This window comes from Puntigrus tetrazona, unplaced genomic scaffold, assembly GCF_018831695.1.
Source record: "Puntigrus tetrazona isolate hp1 unplaced genomic scaffold, ASM1883169v1 S000000299, whole genome shotgun sequence".
NCBI lineage: Eukaryota > Metazoa > Chordata > Actinopteri > Cypriniformes > Cyprinidae > Puntigrus > Puntigrus tetrazona.
Genome location: NW_025047959.1, coordinates 135253 through 150578, shown reverse-complemented (window position 1 = coordinate 150578; position 15326 = coordinate 135253). Strand labels below are relative to the sequence as shown.

General features: G+C 40.7%; 1 protein-coding gene across 1 annotated transcript; it reads right to left on the bottom strand.

Annotated features, from left to right (window-relative positions):
* Window positions 1-8190: 8190 nt before the first annotated feature.
* LOC122333605 (tripartite motif-containing protein 16-like) lies at window positions 8191-12690 on the bottom strand. Its single transcript, XM_043231299.1, is given in 7 exon segments — window positions 8191-10182; window positions 10378-10425; window positions 10565-10724; window positions 11174-11407; window positions 11480-11575; window positions 11884-11996; window positions 11999-12690. Coding segments are annotated over 7 exon segments (1632 nt in total). The 5' UTR covers window positions 12462-12690; the 3' UTR covers window positions 8191-9664.
* Between the last annotated feature and the right edge of the window lie 2636 nt (window positions 12691-15326).

Genomic DNA, 15326 nt, shown 5'->3' with positions numbered 1-15326 from the left:
GCAGAGTGTTGGTGACTTTCCATGACTCTGATTTTACGTGACCTTTATGAGTTCCTGCTGTTCCTAAATGCTTCCTCTTTCCAGTAATAACACTTACGGTGCGTCTCAAACAATGCAAATATCATGAAAACTTATTTAAAAAAATTTAAATATATATTTAGATTAATTACATGTGAAGTAAAACATTTCAAAAGATTTTTTCGTCTTTGTTTTCGATGATTAGAGCTTACAGTTCATGAAAGCCATAATCCAGCATCTCAAACTATTACAATACTTATTAGATCAATCAAAAAAGTATTTTAAAAGTTCTTCAAAGTGTGTTCATTTCTGCACTCAATACTTGGTCTGATCACAGACTCCAGCATCAGTGAGGTCTGAATGAAGGCTCTGCTGAGACGCTATTGAGCTTCACCTCGTCTTCACTGTTTCTCTTGAAAATAAGTCATAGATTCCACATGGGCTTCAGCTCAGGTGTGTCGGCTGACCAATCAAACACGGTCTTGTCTCTGTGGGCAGGTGCTAAGGTTCTGCTGGAAAAACAAATCAGCATCTTCATGAAGTTATTTTAGCAGATGGAGGCATAAAGTGCTCCAAAATCCCCTGATAGACAGCTGTACTGACGTCTGACTTGATGAAACACATGGACGAACACCAGCAGACGCCCCAGCGGCCCAAACCATCACCGACTTCAGAAAACTCGCACTGGACTTCAAGCTGCTTGGGTTTCGTTTCTCCAGTCTTCTTCAAGACTCAAGGCCTTGATTTACAAATCAAATGCAAAATGTACAGTACTTTTATGTGAAAAGAGGAGCTTGGAGCACCGAGTAACAGTCCAGATATTTTTCTCTTCTGGTGTTGTTTCTGTCTCAGAAGTGTCTTTCAGCTCTGTTCCTGAAGACGTCTGAGTCTGGAGACTCTTGATCACTGACTCCAGCTTCAGTCCACTCCTTCTGAATCTATATCTATCTAAAGTTTTCATTTAATAAGCTTTGATACAGCACTCTTTAACAGCTAATGACCTTCTGTGAGGAACCTCTCTGTGGAGGAGGTCAATGATCGTCTTCTGGACCATTGCTAGGTCAGTAGTCTTTCTCATATTGTGGCATCAAAGAACAAGAGATGCCCAGAATGTCTTTTTTTAGGGATGGTCATTTAATGAAACTCAAATATAAATATTCTAATATTTTGAGATTATGACTTTCACGAACTGTAAACACTATTCATCAAAATTAAAACAAAAAAACTTCTAAAATGTTATACTTTACATGTAATGAATCCAAAATGCATATAAAGGTTGTACCTCTATAGGGATTAAATGAGAAACTGACTTGCTCTAGAGCTGGTATCACTGAGCTCTTCACAACCAATCATTTCTTTCAAAGATGTTTTTAAATGCAGACTGCATGTTGGATTTTATACACTTTGTACATATAATGTAGAGGTATTATTATGAATCAGTTTCATGCGTCTCAGAGAAACACACACTACCTCACGCTGGGCCAGGTGTGCGTGTGTACTGATGTTTGTGGTTTATGAGGACACAAATGTGTATAATGACATGGGTACTACAATGTAAACACAGTTCAACAAACAAAGCAAGAGCTGGCAGGGACAGAAGGAATCCTGGAAACGGAGAGGAAAGGAAGCAGACGAAATGGATCTGGTTTGGAGATAAGATGCTCCCATAGCAACCGTCTCAGAGTTACGAGAAGTGTACACACACACACACACACACACACACACACACACACCCCTGTGTTAAAGCGGTTCAGTCTGTAGTTTGTCCTTGTGTAGATGGTTCAGTGAATGTCTTCACACCAGCTTTAGTTGAGTGTTGATGCTGAGGATCAGTTCAGTGTTGTTGGGATATCAGGCTGGTGTTTTCTGGATGAACTACTGGCTGTAGTTGTATAGATTTCTGGTTGTGTGTTTTTAAAATCGTCTGGCAGACAGTATTGTTGGGTCGTTTTTCTGATCATCAAGTTTTGAAGCTTGATTATTGACTCTTAAATGGCATTCAAAAAATGTTAACTTTTTTTAAGTAGAGAAACAAAAGATTATTGACTCTTGAATGTATACTTTAATAATAAACAAAACTTTTATTTAAATAAATTTAGATAAACTGATTATCTGCTCCTAAATTATTGATCTGAACAATGTAAATGAATAAAGCTGGATAAACAGATGACTTAATTAACGATTATTGCACTTATTAATTTAAGATAGATAATTTAATTAAACTTTAATGCCTCTTAAGTTCAATAAATAATTATTTTAAGTTTTGGGTGAACATGATGAGTTTAATCATTTAAAAACTTTCAATTACTTACAGTTGGAAAAACAGATTGACTTCAGTACATTTTTTGAGTTCAGTAAATAAAACCTTTACAATCATTTCAACAAAGTTGTATAAACATTTTTCATCTTTTAATTATTAAGTTTGATCATTAAAAGCATATCTATTAATTATTAGAACTTAATTATTCATAAGGTATGCCGTTTCACAGCAGGTTCTAGATTGTGAGCAGGAAATGATTCACAGGGCTATTCACAAGGCGTCTGTTAATGTTGTCAAAAAAGCCATAAGAGTAATGAAGAGGAATATTAATCAGTCATAAGAGCTCGTTAATGACATCAAATAACACGTGCAGAAGAACCTTTGTGCTGCTTTACTGCTTTATTCTTTGATGCAACTTTTACACACAATAGCAATTAAAGTCAGCGCTCAGCATGTAGAACATCTGGCAACATTAACACACACACACACACACACACACACACACACACACACACACACACACACACACACACTGCTGAACGTTTCTACAGACCTGAAGGTGACAGTACGTATAGTCTAATACACTAGAGAACACATCTCAGCTTTACTTGATTCTCCATCAGTCATTTTCTAGAAGAACCTGATCATCAGGATCTTTTGAGGAGCTTTACTTTCACTGTTCCTCAAGCCATAAATACTGGGGATATAGTGTGATGACTTATACTTAGATTGTTTAATGTTAGCATCTGCTCTACTGTTATAAAGATCTGGGTGATTTACAAGCAGCAGAATATCGTAGAAATATCAGCATCTGCGTCAGCAACATCAACATCAGTTTGTTTCAGTATTTGCTCGGAAAAGTGTTTCTACAATTACACTAAAAGAGCCTTTACTGAAAAACTCTCTCAACTATCAATCAGAGAGAAATGAATGATTTCTAGGGTATCACGTTGTGCACTTGGCCGGTTAGTATTACAAGCTCATTTATAGAAAATAGATTGGTGTAATTTGAATCTGAAACTGGGAGGGTGGTTGTCTTTTAGAAAACTGCTAGTTAAATATTGCATCTATTTTATTAGTTCATTTATAATTCCTAATGTTTGATACTTTCTTTGTCCAGTCAAACCAGCAATCCAGTCAGAGCAACCAATGTGTGTGTGTGTGTGTGTGTGTGTGTGTGTGTGTGTGTGTGTGTGTGTGTGTGTGTGTGTGTGTGTGTGTGTGTGTGTGTGTGTGTGTGTGATTGCACATGTTTGTGTTTTGGACTGAACAGGAAGAGGAAAGCGATGATAAACATCCATTACGGCTCTGGATTGGCTGTGACTCTGAAACACAGTCGCTCTGAGAATAATTACACCTGAACGACACACAGAAAGAGGAACATTTGTGAACCATTACAAGATCGTTTCCTCTGCTAATACAGGATGTGGCTGCAACAAATGTCCCATGATGCATTTGTAATATTAAACTGGTGTTTGTGTCAGACAGAGCACAGAAACTGCATCAGAACCAGGTTTGTGTTTCCTGGACTGGTTTTTGTGAGTTTCTGATGACTTTGGAAACGTTCCTCGGAAAGTTCAGGACCTGGAAGAGCGAGTGAGTTCCTGATCAGGCCTCTACATGAGCTTTTACACGAGCCACCGGGAACTGAAGTGTGTGTGTGAGAGCGAACAGGAAGTGAGCGTTTGACACACTGTTTTATGGTTCAGAGACGGTTAATGTTTGCAGAGAGAGAGAGAGAGAGAGAGAGAGAGAGAGAGAGAGAGAGAGAGAGAGAGAGAGAGAGAGAGAGAGAGAGAGAGAGAGAGAGAGAGAGAGAGAGAGAGAGAGAGAGAGAGAGAGAGAGAGAGAGAGAGAGAGAGAGAGAGAGAGAGAGAGAGAGAGAGAGAGAGAGAGAGAGAGAGAGAGAGAGAGAGAGAGAGAGAGAGAGAGAGAGAGAGAGAGAGAGAGAGAGAGAGAGAGAGAGAGAGAGAGAGAGAGAGAGAGAGAGAGAGAGAGAGAGAGAGAGAGAGAGAGAGAGAGAGAGAGAGAGAGAGAGAGAGAGAGAGAGAGAGAGAGAGAGAGAGAGAGAGAGAGAGAGAGAGAGAGAGAGAGAGAGAGAGAGAGAGAGAGAGAGAGAGAGAGAGAGAGAGAGAGAGAGAGAGAGAGAGAGAGAGAGAGAGAGAGAGAGAGAGAGAGAGAGACAGAGAGAGAGAGAGAGAGAGAGAGAGAGAGAGAGAGAGAGAGAGAGAGAGAGAGAGAGAGAGAGAGAGAGAGAGAGAGAGAGAGAGAGAGAGAGAGAGAGAGAGAGAGAGAGAGAGAGAGAGAGAGAGAGAGAGAGAGAGAGAGAGAGAGAGAGAGAGAGAGAGAGAGAGAGAGAGAGAGAGAGAGAGAGAGAGAGAGAGAGAGAGAGAGAGAGAGAGAGAGAGAGAGAGAGAGAGAGAGAGAGAGAGAGAGAGAGAGAGAGAGAGAGAGAGAGAGAGAGAGAGAGAGAGAGAGAGAGAGAGAGAGAGAGAGAGAGAGAGAGAGAGAGAGAGAGAGAGAGAGAGAGAGAGAGAGAGAGAGAGAGAGAGAGACAGAGAGAGAGAGAGAGAGAGAGAGAGAGAGAGAGAGAGAGAGAGAGAGAGAGAGAGAGAGAGAGAGAGAGAGAGAGAGAGAGAGAGAGAGAGAGAGAGAGAGAGAGAGAGAGAGAGAGACAGAGAGAGAGAGAGAGAGAGAGAGAGAGAGAGAGAGAGAGAGAGAGAGAGAGAGAGAGAGAGAGAGAGAGAGAGAGAGAGAGAGAGAGAGAGAGAGAGACAGAGAGAGAGAGAGAGAGAGAGAGAGAGAGAGAGAGAGACAGAGAGAGAGAGAGAGAGAGAGAGAGCTGTAATTGCACACTTCCTCTGAAGAGAGAGAGAAATTTTGTACAGTTACCAATATATATGCACAAATCTATTACTTTATTGTGTTGTTTGTTTTATTTATATGTAAAACAAACTGAGAAAATAGCACTCTTTTGTTCATTTTGTGATTGTTTAACGTAAACCTAAAAGGTAAAAAAAAAAACTTTTTTTTCTTTAAAGCAGAATAAGTTGTTTTTTGTGGTCCTTTTTAAAATACGAATGCTTTGCACAACTACTTGATGTGTTTTAGAAAAAATGTAAAAACTAAATGACCGATAAGCACAAAAACACCTGCTTGCTGTCTATATGAGGATTTTTAAAAAACTTATTCAGATTCGTTTTATTTTACTAACAGACGTTCTGCTGCAATATCAATGTCATCAAAAAAGAGACGTCTCACTGTAACTGATTCATCACGCAGCAAGCGGCCAGGAACTGTCTTTATTTATTTATTTATATACTGTTCTCTTGTCCAGGCCTTGGTCATTTCGAGGCTGGACTACTGAAATGCTCTTCTGGCTGAACTTCAATCAAACCTTTTTCAAATCAAATTCAAATTTTATTTGTCACATACACATACATACATGGTAATGACATGCAGTGAAATGTTCTTTACAACCATTCCAGCATCAAAATAGAAAACAAAATTTAAATGTATATATAAATATAAAATATAAAAATATAAAAATATGTATAAAACTAAAAATTAAATAAAATAAAGTATAGAATATAAATATAAGTATAAGATATAAAGTGTAAAGTGTAAAGTGGCTGTGCAAATGTCCAAATGTAAGTGGCGAGTATCTGGGAAAGAGGGGTGAACATGGGAATCCCGGTGATTAGGTACTGGGTGTTCTCTGGTTCAGACTCCGAATGGCCTGCGGAAGAAGCTCCTCCTCATTCTCTCTGTGTTTGCCTTCAGGAACGGAAAGCGCTTTCCTGAACGCAGCAGAGAAAAGAGTCCATTGTTGGGATGGCTTAGGTCTTCCACGATCTTCATGGCCCTGGTACAGCACCGCTTGTTGTAGATGTGCTGCAGCACAGGGAGCTCAGCTGACCGCACCACCCTCTGAAGGGCTCGCCTGTCCTGCACGGTGCTGTTCCCGAACCAGGAGGTGATGTTTCCCGTCAGGACACTCTCGATGGTGCAGGTGTAAAAGTTCCTGAGCACCTGAGATGGGAGTCTGAAGTCCCTTAAGCGCCTCAGATGGTATAGACGCTGCCGGGCCTTCTTCACCAGGGTGTTGATGTGACAGGACCAAGACAGGTCCTGCGTGATGTGAACACCCAGGTACCGAAAACTGTCCACTCTCTCCACTGGGGTCCCGTCGATCTTGATGGGATGGTAAGAGCGCACCTGCTTCATGCTGAAGTCCACTATTAACTCCTTTGTTTTGCTGACGTTCAGGAGAAGATTGTTCTCCTGACACCATCTCTCCAGGTTGTTGATCTCCTGAAGGTAGGCCATCTCATCGTTGTTGGAGATCAGGCCCACCACGACAGTGTCATCAGCAAATTTAACGATGGTGGTGGAGTTTGTAGTGGCCACACAGTCATGTGTGTACAGCGAGTACAGCAGGGGGCTCAGAACACAACCCTGAGGGGCTCCAGTGCTGAGAGTGAGGGAGGATGAGGTGTGTTTTCCCATCCGTACGGCTTGTGGTCTGTCGGTCAGGAAGTTGGTGATCCAGTGACGCAAGGATGGGCTGAGTCCCAGGACCTCCAACTTCGAGGTGAGTGTGGAGGGAACTATGGTGTTGAACGCACGAACAGCATTTTCACATAGTTCCCTTTCCTAAAATCCAGGTGGCTTGTGGTTGTGTGGAGGAGGTGTGTGATGGCATCCTCCGTAGTCCGGTTTTGGCGGTAAGCAAACTGTAGTGGGTCGAGTGTGTCCGGTAGTGATGCGGTGATGAAGTCTCTGACGAGTCTCTCGAAGCACTTCATCACTACAGACGTCAGAGCTACAGGGCGGTAATCACTAAGGCAAGATGGTTGAGGTTTTTTCGGCACAGGAACAATGATGGACTCTTTGAAACACGAGAGGTCTATAGACTGTTTCAGGGAGAGATTAAATATCTCAGTGAACACCGGTGCTAGCTGGTCAGCACAGGCTCTCAGAACCCGACCTGTGATGCCGTCAGGTCCTGCTGCCTTCCTGGTGTTCACTCTCCTGAATGCCCTCCTTACGTCGTGCTCCGAAATGGTGAATGCGATTTCCTCTCCGGCTCTCTCGGCATGCGTGCTGTTCATCATGCCGCTAGCGGCGCTAGTGTGATTAGCGTGATTAGCTGCAGCCTCGAAACGAGCATAGAAGTTATTTAGCTCGTCTGCCAGAGAAGCATCCACGCTCTCCACTCTGGAGGTTGGCATTTTATAGTCCGTGACGTTTCTCAGTCCCTGCCACAGGCTCCTAGAGTCACTGTGTTGAAACTGTAACTCTAGTTTCCTCCCGTAGCGCCTCTTTGCCTCCTTTACCGCTCTGCGCACGCAGTACGACGCAGCATTGTATTCGGTCATATCCGAATACAATGCGGTCATATGGAGTTAGATACCAACAATGAGATAAGATATATGTATCGTGCCACCCCTAGTAGTTAATTAATAATCACAGCAGATTCGCCTCTTTGAGTCAAAATATGTCATTTATGGGAATTGTTTAGATTGCTTTCGAATCTCTCAGGCAGTACATTAGTGTTTACCCGTGGCTCAGTCTTCAGGCCGAACACAACCCATCTCAAAGCTGGGCTGTTTTGACCGCACACTAATCTCACAACTTCACGTAAACATGTAAATGGTGTGGAAGTCACTGTATGTCCAGACACGGCCAGACAGTGTCACAAGCTGTTTTATTCATGGTATATTACAGTAAACGACTGGACATAAGTATTTGACGTCTTCCATTCATTATTTGTTGTGCTTTACAATAATATTGCTTTGTTGCTTTTAATATTAAAAGACTAATGTTAATAATAATATAGTAATTAATAATAATAATAATAATATTAGTAATTCGTAATATTAATAACAAAAGAGTCTGAGACGTGTGGATCCATCTGCATATTTTTTATTAGATGACATGGTCGTGGTTCTCAGATCAGTCCTGGAGCAGCCCAGTGCTGTCTCACTCGTGCCCAGTTTAACTCATTCATAATAGAAACTTTAAAAGCTGAAGTTGGTCAGAAAAGGTAAAAAAAAGAAGCTTTAAATAAGATTTGTGTTAGAACCACGTCACATTCAGCAGCGGCAGGCCTTAAAGAAATCACTGCAAGTGATTTCAGAAAAGTATGGGATTAATTAGATCTTTTTTTTTATTGATTGAGAGCGTTTATAGTTTATAGCAAGATATGAAGGAAAAATATAGTGAAGGAAAAATCAATAGGCATGAAAAACAGTATAGTCTAATTTACAGTTAAAAGAATGTGTGTTGTAATGCTGGCAGTATCCTGGTTCATACTGAATACAGGTGTTTATTTTTCTTATGATATGAATTTTTAAAAATACCGCAATATGTATGTCTTTTAAACAACATTCGGAGCACAAAGCATGCCGTTTGAGAGAGGCCTCTTCACTGAACTGTGGTTGGGAAACAGCTGTATGTATTACTAATCATGAAAGGTCTGAAACTGAGGCTCTAAAGATACTAGAACTTGAACTCCGCCACAAATATCCCCCACCTATTACCTTAAGCTTGACAGACACTCGAGCACTATATTTATCAACTTTCAGGCCCTTTTACTGGCATTTTTCCTAAAATACGTACTGACAAAAGTTTTTGGAATAAACCTTAGCAATGTTTGAGTTGTCGTATGCCTCCTTACTGACTCTTACTCTCTTATTATAGACACATGAGCATAGTTTGTCTGTTAATATTATGCACTTTTCTGTTTGTTACTCAGATGCAGACAAATCACTGCTAAATATGACTTAAATGCCACTTAAATATTGTTTGTATTTTGCTATAAAACTGACAGACTTTGGAATATCTCCCAGTGTTCCCAATCTGGGCCATTTGCATGTGCCAAATTATATAATATAGGCTTACTCTCATAATAACTTTACTCTTTATTCCCAAAACATTTAAACTTTATTTTCAAAACATTTTGACTTTTTGAAATATTATAACTTTATTCTTAGATTATTATTATTATTATTATTTATTGTGGCACTATATCAGAACTGCAAGTGTACGTCTGGAGCCAGACCCTTCTTGTCATTTTGGAAGATTGTCCTCAATATAAGCTGTTTTTAGAGTAACAAGGAAGTTTTGAGCTCTGAAACTTACACAATGTTTTTATAGTATAATGACCTCTAATATGTTAAAACATCAAGAGAAGTTCAAAACATCAAACATCAGCAACAGGATTCGGGCAAACGAAAATACCTGATGTCTGGTACCATTTCTTATATACAGAAGCTGAAAAAAGCAAACATATCATTCTTATGACCTCTAAGCGTCAGTATCGGCTAAACATATCGGTCTATCTCTAATAGGTACAATCTCTCATCAGTCCATTCTGATTCATCAACACAGTTTGACTGATGATCCAATAAAAACATAAAACCCAGGATAGAGCGTCTGAGTGAATGTGGTCTGGACTGTGTGGATGAGGTTCATTGTGTCAGAGACGCTGTAGAAGGACAGAGTTCCTGCTCCGTGATCCACAAACACTCCTACTCTCCTGCTGATGGACTTCACAGAGAGATCTGTCTGTATGTTATTGTGTATGAATGAGTAACTAGAGGAAGAGCAGTACAAACTCCAGGACTGATCATTACATCCAAACACACACTCATCACCCCGTCCTTTTCTGCTGATGTTTTTATATGACACTGATATAAACACATATCCACTCCACTCAATCTCCCAGTAACAGCGTCCACACACACGCTCTCTACACAACACCTGACGATACTCATCAAATCTTTCTGGATGGTCAGGATACGGCTGATCTGTGTCAGTGTAAGTAATCACTCTGTTGTTCTCAGACAGAAGGAGGCGTTTATTCACTGTGTTCAGATCCAGAGTGAGCTGATGGGAATCTGATGGAGATAAAACACATCAGATCAGGAATTATGAATCTGTTTGATCTTTTCATGAACTCTTGATGTTCAGTGTATGATCAGTGTCTCAGTACAAATGATCTACGCTGATCATCATTTACGTAAATTCTAAAACAATTATAAAAAGAACATGAGCACACTCTGAGTTTTCTGCTTGTTTTCTTTGTAACTTACATCGTAGGAAGTCATTCCTGGTCCAGAGAACAATGCTGCTGAATGTCACTGTAGAAATCAACAGAAATGATTAGAGTTATTCTCATGATCCTGCATCATTCCTAAGACATTTCTAACATGATGTTCTTCATGATATGAGATGATGATGGACTGGTTTCTGAGAGCAGATGAATCTCCAGGACTTTACCTCTGTCTGAGATCTTCTTCAGCTCCTTTTTGCAGAAATCCTCCAGTTTATTTCTCAGCTGATGAATAGATTCTCTCAGATCATCAGAAGAGAAGAGACACCTGAAGAGATTGACATTTTCGTCTGTAGATTCAGGAGGAGCAGAGAGAGACTGGAAACTCTATAGAAAACAGAAATTAAAACTTATCAGCTCTACACTTCAAACCATAATCTTCTCCAACATCAGAACTTCTCTTATTGACTCGACTGATCTTTAGTAACTCACCTCAATCCAGCACTCTCACAGCATCAGCTTTATTCTTCTCATATTTTTTATATCACATTGAAACTAAAGATTCTAGTATTTGCCACTTTATTAACTTTTTTTTTTTTAAAAAAGTAGATTGACTATTATTTGGTTCTCACTTAAATAGGTATTATCAAATTTGGTGGATAGTAAGCATATTTGGCATGCTTCAGAAGGAAGAGCTCTGTGCTCAGAATTTAACCCAACCCAAAGAACCCACGTCCCCCAAGATGAAGTGAGGAGATGGGTTGGAGGAGGAATACCACAAAGAGGCTGAATCAGGCTCAAGTCCACTCCGATCTGTTCTTCTAGATGTGTGTTACCTGCAGGAACTGGATGTGATCCTGTGTGTGTGAAAGCTGCTCCAGCTCAGCGTCTCTTCTCCTCAGATCATTGATCTCCTGCTCCAGTCGCTCCAGTCGTCCTTCAGCTCGACTCACTGCTTGCTTTTCCTGATCTCTGATCAGCTCTATCAGCTCAGAACGGCTTCTCTCAATGGAGCAGATGATCTCAGTAAAGATCTTCTCACTGTCCTCCACTGCTGTCTGTGCAGAGCGCTGTTAAACACACAGTGATTCAGTGAGTCTGAACCGAGACTGAGACAAACTTCTCTTCTTCTCCAGACTCACCTTATGAGACTCCACAGCCTCTCTCAGCCGCTGGAGATCTTTCTCTCTCTGCTGGATTCTCTGCTGGAGCGTCTTCTGAGTCTCCTTCAGCTGATTCTGCAGGACAAACACAGAATCTCACAGAAAGCTACTGGCACTAAATCATGATGAGAACAGATGTATTCAGAGGAGCTGATGATAACGGCTGTAGGGTCGAGCTTTAGAAGTGATGGTTGGTTAAATTCACCACACTTGAAAAAACAGAAGGATTAAGGCCTGTTCATACTGCAAGTGTAAGTATTATAAAAGTGAAACTGACACATAGAGCTTCACACTCTTTCTTGTGTTTTGTGTAATTACGCTGCAGTCCTACAATGAATATTAACATGTCGACAGTTAGATCATTACACATCTCTAGTGTATACCTGTTTCTCTGTCCTCTGGTCTGCTGCTGATACAATATCATGGTTTTTATGTTCAATAATCGTACACATCATACATATACACTTCTGATCAGTGTGACAGAAAACCTCAAGATCTTCTCATGTTTCTGGCAGATCATCTCCTGCAGTCGTCCAGTGGCTTCGGTCAGATTGTGTTTCTTTCCTTTAAAGAAACTCTCATGTTGTTGAAGGTGATTCTGACAGTAAGAGTTCAGACACACCAGACAGGACTTGACGGCTCTGTATTTTCTTCCAGTACAGACGTCACACTGAACATCTTCAGCTCCGGCGTCACAGTCATCAGAGAGTTTGGTCTTCTTCAGTTTCTCCACCACTTCAGCCAGCATGGTGTTTCTAGCTAAAGCTGGTCTTGGACTGAAGGTCTGTCTGCACTGAGGACAGCTGTAGACTCTCTTCTGATCCTCTTGATCCCAGCAGCCTGTAATACAGCTCTTACAGTAACTGTGTCCACAGGAAGTAGTCACTGGATCCTTCAGGAGATCTAAACACACCGGACACAAGAACTCGTTCTTATTCACTGAAATTCTGTCTTCTTCCATTTTGCCGAATTAATACAGAGACACGAACAATGGCTCAACAACAACTGAGTTTCTCTTTCCCTGAACTCACGTGATTTCTATTTCCTGGTTCTGTGTTTATGTGACGTGAGTAAAACAGGTTTGTCTGTGAGTCTATAAATCAGGCTCCACATTCCTGCTCCTGTAAACTCACGCTAACACACATATTGGGTTTGCATATTCATGTATTCATTCCATAGGAGTAAATGTTTTCATATTGTACAAATGGTATCTTCTATTCCAGTTCCCTCACCCTACACTTATATACCCCTCACACAAAACAGCATTTTTAGATTTTCCAAAAAAATCATAGTGTAAATTTTTTAAGCCATTTGGGCTTGATAAAAGTTATTAGAAGAACCATGGTTGACAGAATCATAATTTGGGGTTTCCTCTAAATACTGAAGCCTAATTTGTTATTGTTCATTTAACTGCTTGATCAAATGGTAATTCAGCCCAACTGCCTATAAGACACTGCTGAGTGCCATTACATCAGAATCGTTTGACTGATGAGTAACAGATTTGACTCAAATGCAACTTTATAGCATGAACATAATACTTTTGTTGTCATTTTTAGCATAATGCTTTTACTGCTCAGGAAAGCAAGGTTGGAAGTTTGGAAAAAGATGGTTTGTCCCCTTCAGGTTGGTGGGGAGTTTCCTGCCTCAGGTGAAGGAGTTTAAGGAGTTTGGTCTTGTTTACGAGTGAGGGAAGGATGGATTGAGAGATCGACGACAGATCGGTGCAACTTTTGCAGTAATGCATTAGATAAGTTAGATGAGGAGGAGGCCCTGGGGAAGACCTAGGACACGCTGGAGGGACTATGTCTGTCGGATGGCCTGGGAGTGCCTCGGTGTTCCCCTGGAAGAGCTGGAGGAAGTGTCTGGGGAGAGGGAAGTCTGGGCGTCCTTGCTTAGACTGTTGCGAATAACACCAGAGGCACCCCTATTGCTTAAAATCAGGAGATTACAACATGAAACAATACCCAATCAGAAAGCGAACTGACAGAAGACCAAAACATAATAACAAACTCAGTCATGATGAAGCACAAAAGAATTGGGAAAGCAAAGATTCAGGATCAATTTGTCGATTTGAGGCAACAGAGGAAAAAAAATGTATTCTCAAGTCTCGAGCTATTTTGTGAGATTTCCCGTGTTCACAGTTGGGACTCTGGATGAAAATCTGTTTGTGTGTAGTGTGCTGTCTTTGTAACATTGTGGCATACCACACACTGTAGGAGCAAAACTGTGAAATCTAGGATTTTCTGTCCTTGTGTTTGTGGTCACAGAAGATCTTATAAGATTTTAAAAACCTTTGAGTGTGTACACCGCCTTAGACAACACATGTGATGTACTCTTTGCCAAAATCATACGTTAGATTTAATAGTATCACATGAAATTTGTTAATACCATTCAGAAAATCTTCAACATAGCGATATCTCAGATCATCATCTAGTCTTTTGTGTATAATATGGTATAATAGGGTAGAAACATCACTTCTTCCACAAAAGACTGCTTGTAAATAATCTTCATCTCAATTCCTCAACATATTCAATAGCTCAGAAAAAGTTGATGTAACAGAAACCTTTTACCTTAAAGATTAAGTAATAATGGGAGCCATGGGAGAACGGGATTCTGGAAATGTAGATGAAACACATTGCATAATGTGATGGTACTTACAGGCTGTGAGTCAAAAGCATCAGTCTGTCCTTGCAAAGTTGGAATTGCCCCATGTCATAGAAACAGCCTTTGTGGACAGGCTAATCTCCAAGTCCTCTGTAAATGTGCTGAACAAGTCATTTTAGGGGGATGTGGACATAAGTCATAACTTTTATAAAGAATGTCTCTTTACTCTTTCCAACTCAATATTCACTGAGAATAACTTTACTTGAAAAGTTTGATGGATTACCTGATAAATGTTGTGGATTTTTAGCAAGTGTTATCTTTTCATGACACAACATCCAAGGGATTATTCTAATGAAAATTCGAAGATAGCTTTTGTTATTGCCTTGCTCACTGGTGAAGCTCAGGACTGGGCTACTGCTATCTGGAGTGATGTTAAAGAACTGAATGCAAAACTACAAACTTCCCTCTATAGATGAATGCCTAGAACTCAAGAAGAGGAACCCATGAATTTTGACTGTGGAACCCCAGTGATGACAGTGGGAGAATATACAATTATAATATACATCTATAAATTGGAATGTTTTGGAAAAGTTTTTATTTCAGTAACTCTACTCAAATTGTGAAACTTTTGTCTTAAATAAATTTAGTGCACTTAGACTGAAGTGGTTTAAGTCTTTGGTTCTTTAAATTGTGATGATTTTGGCTCAAGGCCTTCAGCTTGTTTACATTTATTGGTCTCTTATGCGGCGGAGATCAGATGATACGACCACAAAGTCGATCATCAACCTCCGCTCTAGAGTGTCCTGGTGCCAAGAGTACTGGTGGACACCATTATGCTCGAACAGATCCTTCAAGTTCAGATCGGGGACCAATCATCCCAATCACGCCCCTCCAGGTGTTGCTGTGAAAATATACAAATAAAGTGAAAATATACAATGCTCTGTATATTGTGATGTGAGAGCTAGTCAGCGTCGCCCTGGCAACCAACGCCGCCGTGCACCTGGCGGCTCTCATCATCAGGAGATCGGTCAAACCTGCAACTCTTTCCAGCTGGGCTATAAATAAAGCCCCACATGGAAGAACTGCAGGTTGAGCTATGACTCCATGCTGAACGAACTTAACTCTTTGTCTCTTTCACTCCAGATAGCAGCGTGTGACCGGTCTCCTCACCAGAGCGCCCACGGACCCACTGCACCCAGGGGTTTTGAAGAACTATTGAGCA